General features: G+C 37.4%; 1 protein-coding gene across 1 annotated transcript in view; it reads right to left on the reverse strand.

Annotated features, from left to right (window-relative positions):
- Nucleotides 1-29: 29 nt before the first annotated feature.
- WDR48 (WD repeat domain 48) overlaps nt 30-19,429 on the reverse strand; it is a 27,958-nt gene continuing 8,558 nt past the window's right edge. The window contains exons 2-19 of the mRNA XM_027906605.1: nt 17,686-17,826; nt 17,282-17,360; nt 16,928-17,010; nt 16,679-16,808; nt 13,005-13,093; nt 12,051-12,152; nt 11,479-11,703; nt 10,001-10,075; nt 9,550-9,652; nt 9,147-9,244; nt 8,548-8,655; nt 8,066-8,162; nt 7,446-7,541; nt 5,292-5,397; nt 4,562-4,649; nt 3,908-3,984; nt 2,686-2,878; nt 30-2,090 (exon numbers count right to left, since the gene is read on the reverse strand). Coding sequence (XP_027762406.1) covers nt 1,995-2,090; nt 2,686-2,878; nt 3,908-3,984; nt 4,562-4,649; nt 5,292-5,397; nt 7,446-7,541; nt 8,066-8,162; nt 8,548-8,655; nt 9,147-9,244; nt 9,550-9,652; nt 10,001-10,075; nt 11,479-11,703; nt 12,051-12,152; nt 13,005-13,093; nt 16,679-16,808; nt 16,928-17,010; nt 17,282-17,360; nt 17,686-17,826 — 1,986 coding nt within the window. The 3' untranslated portion in view covers nt 30-1,994. The remainder of the gene's footprint in view (nt 2,091-2,685; nt 2,879-3,907; nt 3,985-4,561; nt 4,650-5,291; nt 5,398-7,445; nt 7,542-8,065; nt 8,163-8,547; nt 8,656-9,146; nt 9,245-9,549; nt 9,653-10,000; nt 10,076-11,478; nt 11,704-12,050; nt 12,153-13,004; nt 13,094-16,678; nt 16,809-16,927; nt 17,011-17,281; nt 17,361-17,685; nt 17,827-19,429) is intronic.

Raw genomic sequence — 19,429 nt, forward strand, 5'->3', positions numbered from 1 at the left:
CATTAATCTGGTACACAAAACGACTTGAAAATATTTTAACTAAAGCCTTTTATTCTATACAACTGTGAAACATCGTTTACCCTTCTGGCATTGCAGACTCTTCTGTCAATCTTTCCTGTTACTTTGTTTCAGGATGGTTAGAAAGAAAAAAAAAAAAAAAAGAAGAAAAATTACAACCTTGGCTGGCTTAAAAGAAAATTTCTGGGAGTAACTCCAATGTACACAATAGGACAGGAAGACAAAGAGGAAACAAACCTAAACTTAAACAGTGCCTATTGGAATAAGCATAGACCCTTGATATTAATAAATACAAGTCAGGACAATTTATCAATAAAAGTTACAGTTCTGTTTACCCATTTAATTCACAAGTAGCGCTAAAAATGTGCAGTTATAGCACAACTGTGTCAAATTAAGCACACACAGAAATGGGGATTAAAATCTGAAACTGACTCTCAAAAGACAGGGAAAATGACATGTTAGCTTAGTTCTGAACCAAAGTTTGTCTCCAAGCAATGAGTTTGTTTTGATGGGTTAAGAGTGCAGAAGGGAAGGATTTGACGATTTTTTTCAAATAAAACACAATGAAAAATATTCTACCTCTTGTTTGACCAATACAATCCCAGTAATATAATTTATTGGGACTTTTTTTAGGCCTCAACCTAAATCTTGATAGCAAGATACAGGAAGGGCAAGAGCATATGTCTCCTGAAGAAACTCCAATAATATACTGCCCCTTGAAGGCACTTGTGCTTCTGCTTCAGACAAGAGTCATTTTTACACCATTTCTCTACAAGGATTTGTAATTTGTTCTGGCTATTAATGGTTTTCTGGGATATCCCCACATTTTCTCACAAAAAGCTGAAATGCCTTTACCCCTCCCCCTCCCCCCAATAAGTTAAACCTCTATAAAAGATTACCATGAGCCTATGACAGTCACATATTTTTAGAAACAGCAGGGAAAACAAGATCTGCATAAATCTATAACAAAAGAACAACTGCATATAAAACTTTGGAAAAGAAAAATCAGTATTTTATCTCATGAGTATGAAATCTGCACAGAAGTTTCTAAAGTTTAACATTAAACATATTAAGTTATATTCAGAATGGTTTGAAGTTTTAACAAAATGTCACATAGTTTTGGAGCACAGTTACCAAAAATTAGACTAATGTGTCTTTAGAATGCCTAGGACACAGTGCAGGAAGTAGTTATATATATTTAAAAAAAAAAAAAATCTCTAAGTTGCTGCAAAGCATCTTCACTCTATAATGATGCACAGCATCATTAGACTCACCCTGCTCTGATATTTTTCTAGTGTTTTATCTTGCACATCAAAAGCTCTCTAAAGCAATTAAAACAATTCTAAAGTTAACCCTTCTTTTACAATTAAATGGCCCAATTCATTCAAGTATGAATACAATACAATACGTATTTTCTTTTTTTTTTTTTTTTTTAATTTTCCAATTTTCTTTTAGTGGCAGAAATCTTTGAGTAACCTGTGAGAAATCATTGCTGGAACTTTATGAATGGAATGTACTAAAGATACCTTGTGTGCAGTTCTGAATTACATTGTGAACACAGCAACTAATATGGCCAAACCAGTTTCATGTTGAGCATGAGCAGATGAGTATATTACGTTCTGGAAAAAAAAAAAACAAAAAACAAACAACAAAAAAAAGAAAGCAAAAAGGAGAAAGCAAAAGTCTGCACTGGGTTATCATCCACTCTCTGTACACCTCACACAACACGAGCCACTCAGGGACTTCCCGTCTCACTGACTGAGAGGAGGACAGACTTTAGTTTAAGTCATATGGATTTCTTTTTCCTCTATGTTACAGATCTATTAGTCGCTTCAATTAAATGCATACTTCCCGTCCATACTGGGTGATTAGCAGTCTCATCTACCTTAGGGTTTCAGTGGGCTTCTATAGCACTACTCTTGGAACCAGTACAGTATGGTCAAGTAAATAATGAACCGCTTGGGCCCGTGCTCCCCTCACGTTGATTTCTGGCGATAGTGAAGCGTCAGATCCCCTCCACTCTTCCAAATGAAGTGTTTTACAGTTCGAAGGTCCATATTCGGATCCAAAACCTGAAACAGCAAAAATTCGTCTTTCACTCCACGAATCTGCTGGATGGTCAGATATTCCCAGATAAAACACTCCTATGGGTGAACTGGTACCAGGACAAACCACGCAATGGCTCAGATTTTTCAACCAGCGAGTAAAGCTGATGCATTACTGAAAGATTTTAGCAATGTAGGATGTCACTTCATATTACAACCACCTCCCCAATACTTAATCTTCATGCACTTAAACAGGCAATTCATGGTTTTTGGACAAATTTTGAACACTGCTAAAAACGTCGAGTTCCAAACATTAAAACAACCCAAAAAACCAACCAGAACTCCGCAATTGTATTAACTTCATTTGTTGAGTATGTAACCCTGTAAAAGCCACTAGTCAGAACAAATTAAACAGGCTTACAACAGAAGATCTTTGTTCTGGCTATCTGCAAATGTCTGAACTTGTGTCATCTCCAAGTTGACGTGATGTCAAAACATTTCCTTAGTTTTAAAGGTAGCAGATAATCTACAGCATATTTCAAGCTCAGGGTTCAAAAATTCATAGCCAATTCATTGCTAGAGGTTGGTTTTGATGACAGGCTAAAACACCCAAGGAACTTACCTGGTCCTGGCACAGAAGTTCAATCTTCTCCTCTGCTAGCACAGCGATGTCCTCCTCTTTTTCTTGTTCTCCTGTTTTCTCATTGTTGGACGAGCTGGTTGTTTGAGACTCATTATCCAAGTTTATGATTTTCTCATACACATGTTCCATCACTTTCCTCACCTGAAGCATGTCACTTGCTGACAGTCGGTCTCTAGATAAAGTGAGAGAATCGTGGAAAAAACTTGGGAAATTATATTTTTTTACCCTCACAATACCTTAGTCTGTAGCAAACTATAGTCTCTTTATAATATAAAGTTTAATAGTGAATTATCAGGATCATCCAGAATACCAGGATCACAACAGCTATTTATCCAAAGAGTCACACAGAAAAGTGGTAAGATATTCAACGGATTAGATTAAAATCAAAGCTTAGATAAAGAGTATTGCACTCCACTCTAATTCTTTCTATTGAAAGGCATTAGTAGAAGGTCAGAAGATTTAGAATTACAGAGCTAAGCCAGAAAATGCTGTTCACCCCACTCCATTAACAGGACATTCTCCTGTAATAAGCAGCAGCACTTTTTCCACAAAGGAAACAAAAAGCCGTGAAGCTCCTCTTTCACGAACAGTCTCTGATGCGAAAATCTCAGTAAAACATATAGAGAAACTAGGTATTTGTGTTAACTACTAAAAATTGCTGAATACAAATGGCAGGCATACTGTCTATGACACTATAAAGTCACACCAGAATTGCTGATTTCCAACCTACACAGCTCCCAGTTACAGCTCATGTGACTGGCAGACTACCTTGCATTGCCTATTGTCAGGTTTTGTACCTTTTCTTTTTAAAAAGCTACCATTCCTTACTGTTAGCAACAGGAAAGATAAAACTGTGGTTCTGAACACAGTAACAATCCATTAGTTCCTCTGTTTTCTGATTAAGTATCACAAAAGACAGGAAGTCCCATTTCAGTAATTAGTTCTTAGACATTTCTTAGCATAAATTTGAACAACTGACAACCAAACCCCAAAGAAACCTCTAGTTCTTTCAAATATTCTGATATAACTCAATGCTTCAGAGCAGTGTTGCTTAAATGACTAGAAAACAGAGAATCAGTTTGGTAGGTGTTTTTTTTTGTTTTGGTTGTTTATTTGGTTGGGTTTTATTTGTTGTTGTTGGGGTTTTTTAGCATGCAGCTCTCCTTCTGCAGTTTTTCAAAGTCAAACATGCATTACTTACTTTTTTAGAGTTTTTGCCCCTGATGATGAATGAGGTTGGAGGTAGAAGGGAATCTTATTGAACTTGGGCATATTTTTCTAGAAGGAAACACATTTGGAAAGTGTTAATTTAGGATGAACCATTGTCAGCTCCTATTTCCACCAGCTGGTATGTGAAGTATATTCAGCTCCTAATTATAAAAACCCATGAGAGATTCTTAATCAACATCCCCACCACAGCCAACTTTCCAAATTACTCATACTCCTGAGACACTTCAATTTAGATGATGCACAGATCATTGAGCTTTGGAATATAAATTATCAGTTATTTCAGAGGCAATTAGACAGTATCAGAAGACAGCAGCAATATGAAGTGTATTCTCTGTTCCTGAGCTCCTCACTTGAAAAGGATACCAATTATGCACAGGGATTTGAATTCTTTTTCTAAGACTTTATGTCTGAAGAAAGTGAGCAAAAATACATTAACCAGACACATGAAAAAATCATGAATCTCAAAGGGTCTTGAATACAGACCTCGAGGTCACTTATTTTGAATACAAACAGAGCATAAATTTAAAACATAATTTCAGACACTGCACAATTAAAAAAAATCGTAGTACATCTTAAAAAAAAAAGGCACAGTAAAAAAAGCAACACTTATGCACACAACACTTACATCCACAGTGATGTCAATAACCCATTGTGGCACAGTTTCATTAAGAAGCATAGACTCTGTCTCTCCACCTGAATCCCGACATAACAACCTAGGACACACAGAAATAACCTTTGTGAATGAAAACAATTATTGCCATTTGCATTAAGAAACCTTCAGGAGAGGACCTGCCCTTCTAATGGGAAGGGAGCTTGAACTTTGTTAGCATCATCCAACTTACAGGGGAAGTGATCACTTCTTTTCTGTAAAGACGAGAAGTAGCTGTAGGAAAACAGATGTCAGAGTAGAAAAAGGGAGTAGTATCCTAGGAAACTGTGGCCATGACACAAAGAAAATTTAAAAACCTAATTTACTCTGGATTGTGTATGCTTGTGTGTTGAAGAACGAAACTGTCAGGAAAAGGGGAAAGGCACCTGGCATAAAGTAATTCTTTTCTGCTTCAAATAAACGAGCTTTGATTTAAAGCATCTGCTAAGCCCTCACCAAATCAAAAGAATAAAACCAATTTTAGGAAATGCGCACAAACAATGATGAAACAAAGCCAGATAAAATTATATAAATTCCAATGAGTTGGGCAATGCCAAATTATCATCAACAGCTGCTTATTTTGCCTGTCAAGGGCATGTCTTGAATGTCCAGTACAGAATGGAAGCATTATATTTTGACAGTGTTCCTGTTTGCGCAAAGAAAATGACTGTTTAGTCAATGAATTTACACTGTTGAGTTTTTATACCTGAACAAAGTGCGTCCTCCAGCCTCACCAAATATAACTGGCGTATGTGGTGGCACTTGAAAGTATCCATTTCCCTTCTGGACTCTGTTCTCCTGCTCACCATTCACTGTTAGAAAAAGAAACCATCACAGCAGTGAGTCTGCAGTAGGCCTGAAAACTGGGCATCCATAGACCAAAATATGTCTTTTCCACCTACAGTTATTTCATAAATTAACAAAATCATAAGCTTTATATATAAGAAACTCCCCATTTCCAACACGCAGCAAGTATATAAGAAGGAACAGCATACAGTAATGAGATCAAAGCAGGTTTGTGGAAGGCCTATTTCAAAAGCCTTTGAGAAAGAGGAAATAGAGCTCAGGAACCAAAACCCAATTACTAGGTTTTTTTTTTCCATTTCCTTAACAGAATTCTAAGTATTGTTCAAATTGACAAATCCTAATACTAGAAATCAACCAAAGAGACTCAGCAGAGACATGACTATTCTTCTCTTGTCCTCTGACAGTACAGAACTCTGAAGGATGTTGGCTTTACCCTTCTACCTGGATTTGCCAGGTGTCAAAACAGCATACTAGGAAAGCTCAGACTCACAGTCCCTTGAAGTTCCTGCATTATAAATTCAATTTATTATGAGCAATTACAACAGAATGGTCTTCAAACACCGAAGAACCTGATTCTGGACAGGATAAGATTAAAGAAAAGTCAGCATTATTTATGCACCTACTGAACAGTGCAGCTTCCAGTCAGTCAGGTATCTTAAAACACAGCATAGGAGAATTTAGATGCCTGACTTGCACTTGAGAAAAATCATCTCTGTTACAGTGCAGCATCTAGTTGGGGTATCTGAACATGATGTTGAACTCAAGCAACATAAGAAATTTAAATGGTACAGTCTCAGGAGATGAATGATTCCTTAGCTTTCTAACCAGAAACACATGTAGTGAAAGAAAGGCCAGAAATTGTATTAAGCAAAGAAAATACAGAAAGAAAATCTATATTAGAAGGGACAAACATAATAATGGAGTTACAGCAAGTGAAAAATCCTAGAGTTTGAAACCATCAAATTTCTCTTACCAGTTGAGAGGAACAACACTGCACATACACACACATATACAAGTGTTTATTAAAATTCTTGTTTCTCTACAAAAATTCCAATGTCCAGCTTCATCTTCTCAAGTCACTGCTCAGTGTCAGTTTCCTCATTTTTATCTTTTGAAACGAAATGAAGACTGATTTTGTATTTCTCATACCTTGTCTGGCTCTAAGCTGCAGATTGCCAATACACAACAGTGTGAGAATCAGCAACTGGATCCAGAAGAGTCTGCCAAGTGCTGTAACTCTCCATGGAGATCGTTTTTGAAAGAAGAAAGTAACTAACTCTTGGCACAATCTTCGTCACAAAGTGGCAAGATACTGCTGACTGTACAGTTTCCCTAATTGCATTATCTATTTATAGAAAGTAATTTTTTAATCACTAAAGACCAGACTTTTCAGTCAACTCTGACCTGGCTTGAATTGATTGCAATCTTAGGAGTTACACAGTCTCTTTTATCCTGTCAAATTCAGCCACTATCTTACATTTTACACAGCTTGTGCTTTTCATCTCATGCCTGATTAGAATTAGCATTATTACCTTAAAACACCATTATAAGGTGGTTTTCTACAGACTTACTCCATGTATTATTATACCAAAGGTATTTTTTCAAATAAATATTTTCTTTTATTTTGTTCACAATACCTAAAAGAAAACTGGAATTATGTCAAGAAAATACTTGCTAATGTTGAATAACTGAATTATTGCTCTTTGCTGTCATTACCTAGGCTGCTTCTTGTCCAAGTCAAGCATTAGTGTGCCAGTAATTGTTCTTCATCAAGGCATCATGTTTCTGTAACTTCAGAATTATCTGAATTCTTCTATTTACCTGCCTTTTTTTACAGACTAGAGTTATTAAAATTTTTGCTGATGCTTTCAGAAGTACTTATTTTACACTTTCTTTTGTAAAGTAAAGGCTAAAAGACACTAGTCTATAATGCACAGAGAGACAAGGGTAAGAGAGAGACAAGCAAATATGTTGTGTCTGTTCAAGAAACAGAAATAAATAAACAGAAGGTACGGGCAAATCCTAAAAAAAAGGAAAATATTAAAATACTAACCATGGTTCATCTCATTTTCTTCTTCATCCATTGGATTGATATGGGTTCTGGGCCAATACTCCAGAAGTGCTTGTAGCAGAAGCCCTCCGAGGTTTACTGTCAAGACACAGTGAAGTGAAACTTCAGTTGCAGAAAAATTGTTGGCAACGTAATATTCCACATTTGGTTCACAGCCAAAAATTTCCCAAGTGTTTGAGCAGCTCTATTCCCAAAGCAAGCTGTTTATGGCACAGAAATCTGCTTATCACAATCTCAGAGCTCTATGTTACAATCTTTCAGAAAAAGCTGATTTTAGAATCCCTGCTGTTGGATCACTCACGTGTTGTAACATTCTCTAGATTAGGTCATAGTTACTTTTTCCCTTTCACTTCTTGAAGGTTTGAAACCAAGTTAAGCAGAAAACCCGAACATGATGGAAATGTTTCAGAAAAAAAGGAAACATTGTCACTGAAGAGTTCCTTGCGGAATTTAGTGTTAAGAAAATAAGCCCTGACATATGTCAACCAGCTACTGACATATGAGGCACTGGAATACTTCAAAACACATATACTGGAACTTTTCTGCCTTCTTTTAAAAATAAAAATATTATTTAAAAAATAAAAATATTACTTAAAACTTACATTTCGGATCAGAACCATCTGGACTGCTAAATCCAGCATCCTTTGCTGAAACCCAGGCTGCAAAGCAGTCACTTTCATCCAAAGTAATTGTCAACATCTGTTGGCAAAAGGCAACCAGGGAGAGGAATATAATAGTTCTTTCGTTGTTTTGGATTAAACAAGTCTATAAATTTCTAATTTTGTTCACACTTAACTGGGATTACAAACCAAAGAATTTCTTTGGTTTGCAGCACACACTGTTTACCAAACTGTATTACTACATAATTGGTATTGGTGGATCATACCATGAGGGAAAATATAATAAAAAAAATCTGTTATTCAGACTAAGAACAGGGGTAAAATTTGCTGTTTTACTTAAAAATAAACCTAATCCATCAGATAAGCACTGAACATTCTTCTAAAGTTTTAACAAACTAAAAGCTTTGTGAACAAACAGTATATAAAATGACATTAGAAAACCAGATGTAGGAGTTGTATCTCACCCCAGTTTTCAAGTCCACTGAGAACCAGTTTGGTACATACACCATTTTAAATCTCTTCTTAATTTCTTCCTCAAAGTCTACTTTCCCAAGGTCTTCAACTTTACATGCCTGCATGCCAAAAGAAACGTACAAGTTTGGAATCACATCAACACCCAAATCTTTAACTTGACTTTCATACACACGTGGAATGATTACAACTTGTGATCTCTCCAGGAGTACTGCAGCCCAGAAACATGAAAGTTAAAAAGGTTCAAATTTTTCCTCAAAAAATTGAACTACAATTTATGTGGTACGTAATTTTTATTTCAAATCTAGCAAATTCAGATCAACTACTGCAACGGGAACAGCACTGAGTGAATTTGTGGGTGAATTCAAAGGTCTGAATTTCAGGTGTCTGCCTCACATCAGGCAAAGATGCAGAAAAGCTCAGAAATGCCCCCCTCCCTTTTCAAAAGGAAAACTTTGCATGATGTCTTGAGACAGAAAAACTTACTTTCTACCATGGGAATCTCACACACAAAGAAATGTATGCGTATAAAAAAGGTAAAAAATAAATAATCATCCAACAGTAGAAACTTGATCTGAAATAATATACTTACCTTCAAGACATCCCAGTATGCCACATTATTATTTGTGTCTTTGGTTAATATGTGTCTCTTGTCGTTAAGAATGTGGCACTGAATAATACTAGCACCCCCTGGCAAACAAACAAGAATTAAGGTCACTACTTATTTTCAGTCATTATTTTTTCTAATATCACAATACATTGTGCAGCAAGACACATGTACTGTTCTTTGGTATCACTTTTTTATGTAAGAGTTGGATGTCACCAAGGTGTAAACACTATTTCAACTGTAACAATGGATAGACAATACCTACATTGCCTTTGCTTTAGTTCAAATCATAGTATCAAGAATGTGAAAATCCGAGTCAGTCTTAAAGTGTATAATTTCTGCTAATGGTAACAGATTTTATAAGGTCCTCTGGAAAAGAGCTGTTTACCTTTTATAACTTGGTCGGGCTGTGTACACAAGGGTGGGATGGGATTGGTACAATCATTATCATAATCTCCTGATGCTCTAAAATTATGAATTCCCTTCAAAGTCTAAAGAAAGAAACAAAATAATGACACATTTATAATAACCTATAAACTCTGCTTTTATACATAACAACTGCCAGTTCATGCTGCTATTTAGCTGTTAACTGTACAGTTCCAAGAAACATAATTTATTTCTAAAAGCATCATAAATAGAGAGCAAAGGAAGTAATTCAAAGATTAATGCCTTTTGATCAATTTCAATATTGACATTTTATGATTTTTTTATAAATAAACCTTACAGATCACAGCAAGTCACAGTCAAATTGCAAGCAACAGCCTCACAGTTCCCAAACCAAGACTGCAATTATCAAGACTACTTAATTGAAATCACAGATTGTAAAATATATCCCTTACCCATTTATTCACAGAGGATTTCGTTGTTGCAACCCAAAGTGCTGGAGGAGGATCAGCTGATCTATCAAGTTCCATCTAAATAATGAAACACAGAAGCTTTCAGTCATGCTTAAATTAGTTTTCCTTTGATAATTAATAATGGTCTGTGTAGACTTGCTCCCATACTTGGAAGTATCTTAGGAACAGCACTACTTTCAGTTTACTACAGAAATACAAAGTTTAAAGGAAAGAAACTAAGCTGAAATATCTGAGAACGCAGAGAAATTGCTTCAGATATTAAAAAAATAAATTCTGGACATGGATAATAGCAGATGCAACGTGTCTAAATAGCCCAGCATTTAAAGTTGCTTCTAGCAAGATGCAATCATGTCTAATAGACAGTTTGATAAGCACTGTGTTTTCTGAATTACTTTGCATTTGGACACTTCATATGGTTAAAAGGAGAACATCAGAAGTTCTGTACTAATTAACTTTATGCTTTTGGCTCTGCCATTTCTTAGCCAGTAATGAATCACCGTAGCCAAGCTATTACAGACCCCTTCTGATCTCTGTACAACTTGCCCATAGTCTTCATTTCCCATTTTGAACTAAAATTTCCCAGACTGTGACTTTTTCAGAACCAAATTAGTATAGCCAAGATTGGATTTGAACATAGCCAGAGTTCACTCACAAGGAAAGCCAGACTGCTTGTATCTGTAGGTATCTGTTTCAACTGCATGCTCCTTAAACACCTACAAGTTTCAGGGTCATGTTACAGTTACAAAAACCAAAACATTGTTTTTTGTAACATGTTACAAAACATGTTACAGACAACAACAACAACAACAACAAAATCCAAAAAGCGGCCTCTTCAAAAGACTCAAACTTGCACATGCAGTTTTCTCCAAAAACACATCAAGTTTCAGCGTTCAAAAAACCCACCATCAACTTTACTCCTGGTTCCCCTGAGTATGCAACAGATTCTAACACAGTCCTGTGCACACATGGTGCTGCTAAGAAAAATCTGTTTTTGTACAAAGCAACGCCAGCTCAGTTTCTTAAAACTGTACTAGAGCCTGATAAAACCAACTTCTCATGCCTGAAGCACATTCAATTTCAGTAATACTTGAATTTGCATATTTTCCGTAGCTGCCAGGCATCTATCTTCTTCAGACAATTAAGCTTCAGATGCAATTTAGGAGACAAAGCCAATCTACTAAGATGTGGCACAGTAAGTGCTTGTTACCCAATGCACGTTCCTTCTATCAACTTACATCACTCAAGCCACTGTTTCATAGACAACATGCAACTACCCTTTTACACTGAGAGGGTGATGGAGCACACAGGTTGCCCAGAGAGGTTGTGAATTCTCCATCCTTGAAAATACTCAAAAGCCATCTGGATGTGGTGCTGGGCAATCAGCTCTGGTGGCCCTCCTCGATTTGGGGGGATGGACCTCCAGAGGCCATGCTGTGATTCTCCGAATTAAACTCAATTACCTTAAGAACTGGTGCTTTTTCTTCGCAGATAAGCACACGGATATCAGGATTTCGTAAATCTGTACAGTAAATCTTCCTGTCTCTCCCTCCTGAATAAACATGAGTGAAGGCTTCATTGACCTGCAGAGCCCAAACACCCTCATCGTGGACTCGATACGTGGCTATGCATCTCTGCTGCCCAAGCGACCACAGGCGGATAGTCCCATCAGAGCTGCCTGAAAGACACTGAGCAACAACCATCACACTTCAATCAAGCAGGTATTTCAGTCTTTTAAAACACTGTCTTTTCCATAAAAAGCTTTGAAAATTCTTATGGTTATATTTCCACATGAAGATGGTGCTAAATGAAGACAGGCAAACAACAACTCCAGTCACAGTTTTATGTAAACAACCCCCTCCATACCAGGATGAATCTGCAATAAAACACCCATCATCTTCTCTCCCCTAATCACTAAATATCTGTAATACTTGTAATACTTCTGTAATCCATGACATAAGACAATTATATTGAAAAAGACTAATGACATTTCTGCATTCTCTGAAATGCCTTTGCCTCAGGTTATAGCACATACCTGGGTGCCATCTCTGTTCAACAACAAAGCTTTCACATTGTCTGTGTGCCCTTTGAGTTTCATTAGTTTTGCACAAGTTCTTGGATCCCACACCCTTAGAACCTACGGAAACAGACAGTGGATAACTGGAATTAATACCATTCTTCCCACCAATGTGTTTGCTCTGCAGAAATTAAAGGCTTTCCCAAATGAATTAATCTGAACATACAGAAAACCATCACTGTAACCATACATTAGAAAAAGACAGACATTATGCAAGTCTAGTGATCAGATGCAATCTTCTCTTGATTTTAATTTAATTTATTCTGGCTTTGTCAGTCTTAGGAAATAAAAAAATGGAAGCAACAGTAGACAGGATAGTGTGATGGGGGTGAAAAAGATTCCGAGAAAAGATGATTCATCGGTGTATCCTGTTTTCATTTTTATACTGTCTTGGAAATAAAATTCTCTCAAGGTTAGATTAGGTAAAAAAACAACTTACAGGGACCTAAGCATGCTTCACTTTCCTTTACAACAAAGAACAAGGGCTGTCTTTTGGGGACACTTGAACTTCATTATCTCACTTCATTTCCCACCTCCTGCAGGGATCTCACAAATTGCTGGCACCATTTCTTTCCTACCTGCAGCAACTGCTTCAGTTTTTATAATCATCTGAGTCATGTGCCCCAAAAATCAGAGCTCTTGTGGGGAAACGTAACAATCTCTGTCAAAGAGAGGGTTACACAAGATGATCTGATTGTCCCCCTGTGTATGAAAGCTGTATGGATATGTGACATCCTCAGACTGAGGCAGGATTTGTATCCTACACTTGTACTCCCACTTAAAAAAAAGTGTTTACACTCACTATTAAAACCACAAAAGCCACTACAGGTCTGACACTGAAAATGAATAAGATTGTCTCTCTATACTACACTTTGAACTGAAGTGGAATGAGCCTCATTAAATTTTGCTTACCTTTTCAGTGGACCCTGATACAATAACTGTTCCCATTTGATTCATTGCAAGGCTGTAGATTGAGTCTTTGTTCCCACTCAGGGAAGAAGCTATTAAAAAAAAAAATTACATATTCAATTTTAATGCTGTCATTTGAAAAAAAAGTAAACATATTCATTCAAAACTGGTATTTTAATACCCTTTGATCCATGAAAATAGTGCCATTCTGGCCCATATATTGAGTTGCTTTAAAAAAAAAGAGACTATAGTCTGAATACTGCTAGGAAAACCCAAGCCCAATTCTTAATTTACTGGTGCATAAAAAGAAAGTAACCCCTCAGATTTATGGTCATTACAGTCCTGGTGCCCTTTTGGCATCAAATTCAGTGCCAAAACCATCAAGTTATTCTTGCTCAACTACTTTATTGGAGTATGATACTTCTATGTGATCTTGTAACACACAGCATTTGGATTTAAGAGCAGAGATTTTTTTTTCCAAGCCAAGCAGCAGTAAAATTCTACATTTTATATTAAAGGCTCTTCTCCTAGAACAGCAGAGATGCAGAGAAGTTACACTGCAGTGCTGCAATGTGTTACTTGAGCATGGATGCTCCTCTGAGTTTGTGCAAAACATATGGCAGCTCTTTAGCATCACACCTACCATCAGAGTTGAGGAATTCTGTGCCATCTAGGCTAATCCACTTTTGGAGAGAGTAAAATACCAGTCCCTCAACTGAGAAAAGCACAGACACAGCAAGTGAAAGTCATCTATTTAGAGAGCACAATCAAGCATTTCATTAAGCGTCAAAATCCATACCATCAGTATGCCAAGAAGGCTGAGAACAGCAACAAACTGCATGGCCAGCGAAAATGTGGAACTTCACATAATGATTTATGTATATCATGGAGCTAAGTTTCCAACACAGCATTTGTAACCTAATATTGTAATATAATATTGCCTTTTGTCACAGTGGAGGAATCTGTGTTGGGGGAGGTTTAGGCTGGATATTGTGAAGAGGTTCTTCAGCCAGAGGGTGGTTGGGCACTGAACAGGCTGCCCAGGGAAGTGGTCATGGCACCAAGCCTGACAGAGCTCAAGAAGCATTCGGAAAACAACTGTCAGACACACTGTATGATTTTTTGGGGTTGTCCTGTGCAGAGCCAGGAGTAAAACTCAATGATCCTTGAGGGTCCCTTACAATTAAGGTTATTCTATCATTCTGCGAAGCACTATGCAGCTTTACTTTAGGGTCCTCTCAGTCACCAGTTATGGCTATGCATATGTAAACTGTCAAATGAAATATATTTACTCAGAGGCAAAATAAAGTGAGAATCTTCCCCTGTCCACAGAGAACAGGTAAAGGCAAAATGCAGAACTGAAGACTCCTGGAGGTTAGCACACTGTTCAACAACCATAATAATTCAGGAGAGCATGATAACACAGAGTTATCAAAAGCTGGACATCAGGAATGGAAGACAGAATCTTAAATGTACACAAGCAAAGTTTATGCCAGAACAAAAGCAAAGCTCAACTCCATCCTCTTCTGGAAGGGACTTCTTGTCAAAAGCAAAATCTCTCCACTTAATGTGAGTTATGGTTGTGCTGACTGGGAGACTCTTTAAAAATAAGCTTCCTCTTAATGCTGCCTTGTGTACATTGTTTCCAGGCAATCAGATGGAAAATTAATGTACAAGAACAAGCTTAATTTGTACTCTGAAAAAGAAAATTTATACTGTTTCAAAGGACTTGGGAAAACAACTTCTTTGAGGATATTTACTGTGTTCTTCCCAACAGAAACACCACTACTTGGGAACACTAAAAAAGAAAGAAAAACAACTCCTCTGCTTCCCTTTCTTCCCCCTCATGAAGTATTTGTGTTCTAACTCTAGAAATGCAAATTTACCCCTGTCATCTTAAAGGTAATGTCTCCACTTCCATTTGATCTTTGGCAAAAAATAAGTGTGAGCTCTGCAGTACTCCTCATCTCTGATTTACTTGAATAGTTTAGGTTCTGTATCACTGTAAGCAGTGTACAAGAAATGTTGTGGAGTTTTTTTCATTATCTCACAACTGAGTTTTCCTATCAGCTCCCAAATAGATTCTTCCTTCAAGAACGCCACGTTCAAGCAGAATATGGAAAAACTTACAGTGATCAGCAAGGTTTGGCTATAAAATAACTCTTTCAATGCAAATAAATAAATAAATATATATAATGATTTTATATTTCTGGGAAATATAAAGTAAATCTTTTTAGGTAGCTCCAGTTGTGTGCCATTCCAGCACTATTCTGCAGGGCAACACAGCTCACTGGAAGCCATCTCTCTTCCACTGGGCTACTCAGACTTGTCAGCCTAAGGCTATACTCGAACTAAAGTCCTGTAGGCAGAGCAAATGCCAAACTGACAGTTCTGCCCAGCAAATGCACCTTTGGTTACAGAAACCACTCAATCCATAAAATTAACACACCTTTCAGAATTATTCAAATACAGTAATTAAACACCCCCCCCTACAGGCCTGACTCTCACTTACAGAATTGCATATTCCCGAACTTTCTTAAGAGTATGTTGTGCCACTTCCAAATTTTCGTTTTGCAGCTTTTTGTTGAGTTATTCCTAACCTGTGACTGAGGAAGCAACTATTCTTATTTAGAAAACCTAAATGCGGCAGTGTGCAAGCTGGTTCTGTTCTTTCCCAATGCATCCATCAGACTCTGCCATGTTAAAACATCTACCAAATACTAAGTATAAATGGAAGAGATCAGTCACTTTGAACAAAATTCTTCCAACCTACTTAATAAGCAGTAGAGACCTCATTCTGAAAAAACCCTGTTGTAAAACAGCCAATACAAATCAGAATGCCCGTGACCCAGATCTGTGCTATTGACTGGAGCAATCAAACCCAACTGGACTTGAAGACTGGTGTGACACTTCCCAGATGTGAAACTTAATCAGGTCTACCCTGATTATTCTGAGAAAGTGGTGTTGGAATTGCTGTGTAAGGAAAGATCTCATAATTTACTATAATGCCTTTACAGGGAGAGGGAAGCAGAACAGATCAGTTCCTGAAAGATGATGGTGACATTAGGAGAAAACCCTGCTGAGTACAATCTGCATTTTCCCCTTGCCTTCCAGTATCTAGTGAGTTAGATCTCACCAGTCTGTTATCCTTATCAGTGCTCAGTATTACTCTGCATGGTTTTTTAACTAATTTAACTAGTAACTTCATTGTTCTGATAGAGAAATTTGATAAATCTCTAAGTCCTGCTTTCAGAGCTGTACTGCAATGTTTTCTCAGCATCTATACAAACAAAAAACCAATCCCAAATTATAATACACAAAAAACGTACAGACACATAATCCAAGAGAAAATTTCTGTGACAGGTTAGTTGAGAAGCAAAAAGCTTCTCAAGCTAAAGCCCTATCAAGTTTCAGAGAAACCAGCACATCACATTTCAGGAGAAAAAGTTCAAAGAGACTTGTCCTCTATTCTAAATGCCATGACTGCTGGCTGCTCTAGATTTCCAGCTATTATATAACACAACAAATGCACTGATTGTGCACTAAAACCACCTTAAAATTTCTTGCACATTTTTTATGCACCGACAGAAAGAGGCATTTATGGTTTTCAGTTGACCTCACAGATTGTGCTACTCAACAAAATGCGTTGCATTTGCCTCCCCTCCCCAGGTACCTACTTGTTACAGTGTTATTTGAGGCAGTCAGTGCTGTTAAAGTATTTACATCCCAGAGGAATATCTGTCTGTCCAGCCCGGCAGATGCCACCAGCTCCTTGTCTTTTGCATATGCCAAGGCTTTCACATAATCCTACAATAAAATAGACACAAGAACATGAACTGACAACATCATCCATTTGAAGCCTACATCTTAATAACTGAAACAATGGGCAGTGATCAGACACAGTATTTACAGAAAATGTTTTTCACCTTATGCGTCCTTAGTGTTGACATGCAAAATCCCTTATGCGCATTCCACACTTTAACAGTAGTATCTGAAGAAGCAGATATCACTAAATTGGAAAGAATAAAGACTAAATTTTAGTGGCTTATATATAACTTTATGGCATATTCATACTACTGTTCTACAAAAAAAGATTGAAACAATCGTTTATATACACATTTCAATTTTCATTAAAATGCTTACACTGTTTACCAAATTTACAATAGACATCACAAATTGATTTCACACGCTAAGAAAAGATGGTAAATAATTTAAGCAGCAGATAATTTACTTGTATACGGCCTCTGAATGCTGTAGTTCTCAAGCTTTCAAGTACTTACATGTTTTACCATTGCAGCAGAGCACAATGTCATTTACCCAATCTGTGTGGTGTTCCATAGATGCTATATAAGGGTCTTGCTGCAAATTAAGGAAAAAGAAGTTTATAAAATCTCATCACAAACAGAAAAGATTGTGACTATCGTATCCTGTTGCAATATTTTATTCAACCTTCAAACGGATCTTAAGTTCCCTTATCCAAGGTTGTTTGAAATCACTGTTCCAGAACCTTTTTGTGACAGAACTAAACAGCTATGTGAGGTACCACAGTATGAGCAATGTTAAAATTATTTTGCTATCATAACAATTGGCAGCTATTAAAAACCAGTATCAGATGTAGACCTGTGGACAGCTTGCCTAACTTGGAAAAAAAAAAGGTGTAGACAGGAAGCCTCTTGTGACTGACCTTGTGCTGATTGACACTCCATATCCTTATGATGGAGTCCCGGCCTGCTGTGAAGAGTCTGTTCAACGCTGGATCCAGCTGAAGTGCATTTACCCCATTCCGGTTGTACTTCTCCACCTCATCTCTAATCACATAGGAGACCTAAAACACACCCAAACATCCAGTTTCGTCTTTGTGAGGGTCTTGGGTAGAAAACATGAAGAGTTTTACAAGCATTAAGTCTGTAGGTCTGAGAGTTACCAACACCACCTCAGTCATTTCCCCCCCCAAAAATGGGGAAGAGTCACAGAGAAGATATCAGCAGTGCAAGAACTGGAGCCCAAAGGATTATTTAATCATTACAACTCAAGCTTAGTTAGACCCAGAGAATCCTTAGTTCAATTCTCTGCTTCGTGTGCATGTTATGGGTGCTCTTAAAAAACACACTGAGTTTGTGTCTCACTTCCCAAGAAGGTTCCACAGTTTCCATAGCTGGGATGGCAGTCTTTCCAGTCTCAAAAGGGAGAGGATATGGTTACTAAGGATCAAAGCACTGAAAGACTGCAGATACAAATTCAAGCTATTTCAGGTATTATTATTTTTAAACCATTTTTTAAAAACCTACCTACTTATCCGCCAATATAATAAAAAGCTCAAATTTTGACTGCTCTTTCAGATAAATGATTCCTTTAGTTTTTTTCCTGCTGTGTTTGACAGTACTGTGTGTAAAGGTTATTTCGTGGATTTGTTCAGAAACACTAAAAGGAAATTTCAGGGGACTCTGCAAAGGCCACAGCACTCTCCATTATTACTGTTCAGTAAACACAGCTCTAAGGCACTGCAGTTTCTTCAGAGCTACTCCACTCACACTGTGCTGCAGCTCTCCTGATCCCCGGGTTTACACAGGGTTTATACGCATTACTCTGAGGAAAGCCCTCACACTTAGGGAAAAGGAAGGGAAGCTGCCAGTGATGCCTCTTCCCATATTCTGTAAAACATAATCAGAACAAGGTACAATTTCATGCTTGGTATAATCAGATCTGCTCAGAGCAGGAATCATTTGGATACACAAGTACGAGTGTTTTGAACATGCTTACAAGTAGTCTTGGGCTAGAGATCTGAAAGCAATTTTTCACTCCAATAACTGTTATAGTAGTATAAGGAAAAAGTTTTCCAGATCAGATCTCAGTTACACAGAATAAAACCAACAAATTAAAATGTTCAGTGGTCCTTACCATTGAAGAAATATTTTACAGCATCTCAGATTCTGTACCATGAGAACTGGCAGGTCCATTTGGTGAATGTGAGCAACACCTCAACTGAATTACCCTGTCCCTTTGCAGCACAGTAAAGGAACTGATGCTTCCAGAAAGCACATGTCCCGTGCTATTCTGTTGGAGGAAGAGCTGCAGCAGCTCTTTAGACCGACACAGGAGGATCAAAATTAATAGCCTCCTAAATCCTTCTGCCTTAACACCCTCCATTACCATTTCACAAGTCCTTCACTAGAGTTATTAATGTTATGTACCAACGCTCTTGAAACACTTCTTGCTCATATTCTGCCAGCCACTCAAAGCCCTTGCAGAGACACAGCTCTTCCTCACAATTTTAGATTGTGTCCTAATTTCCAATACTTTCAGCTGCTCTCACCCATTCCAGACTCATCCACAAGATTCTTGCTATCCGTGCTCCACCTACACACAGCTTTGGAGACAGTACAGAGAGAAGACACCATAAACCACCCATAGCAGCGTTATGTTAAAAC

This window comes from Empidonax traillii, unplaced genomic scaffold, assembly GCF_003031625.1.
Source record: "Empidonax traillii isolate 1590-97213 ecotype Southwest subspecies unplaced genomic scaffold, ASM303162v1 scaffold1325:size547790, whole genome shotgun sequence".
In the NCBI taxonomy this organism is placed as follows: Eukaryota; Metazoa; Chordata; class Aves; order Passeriformes; family Tyrannidae; genus Empidonax; species Empidonax traillii.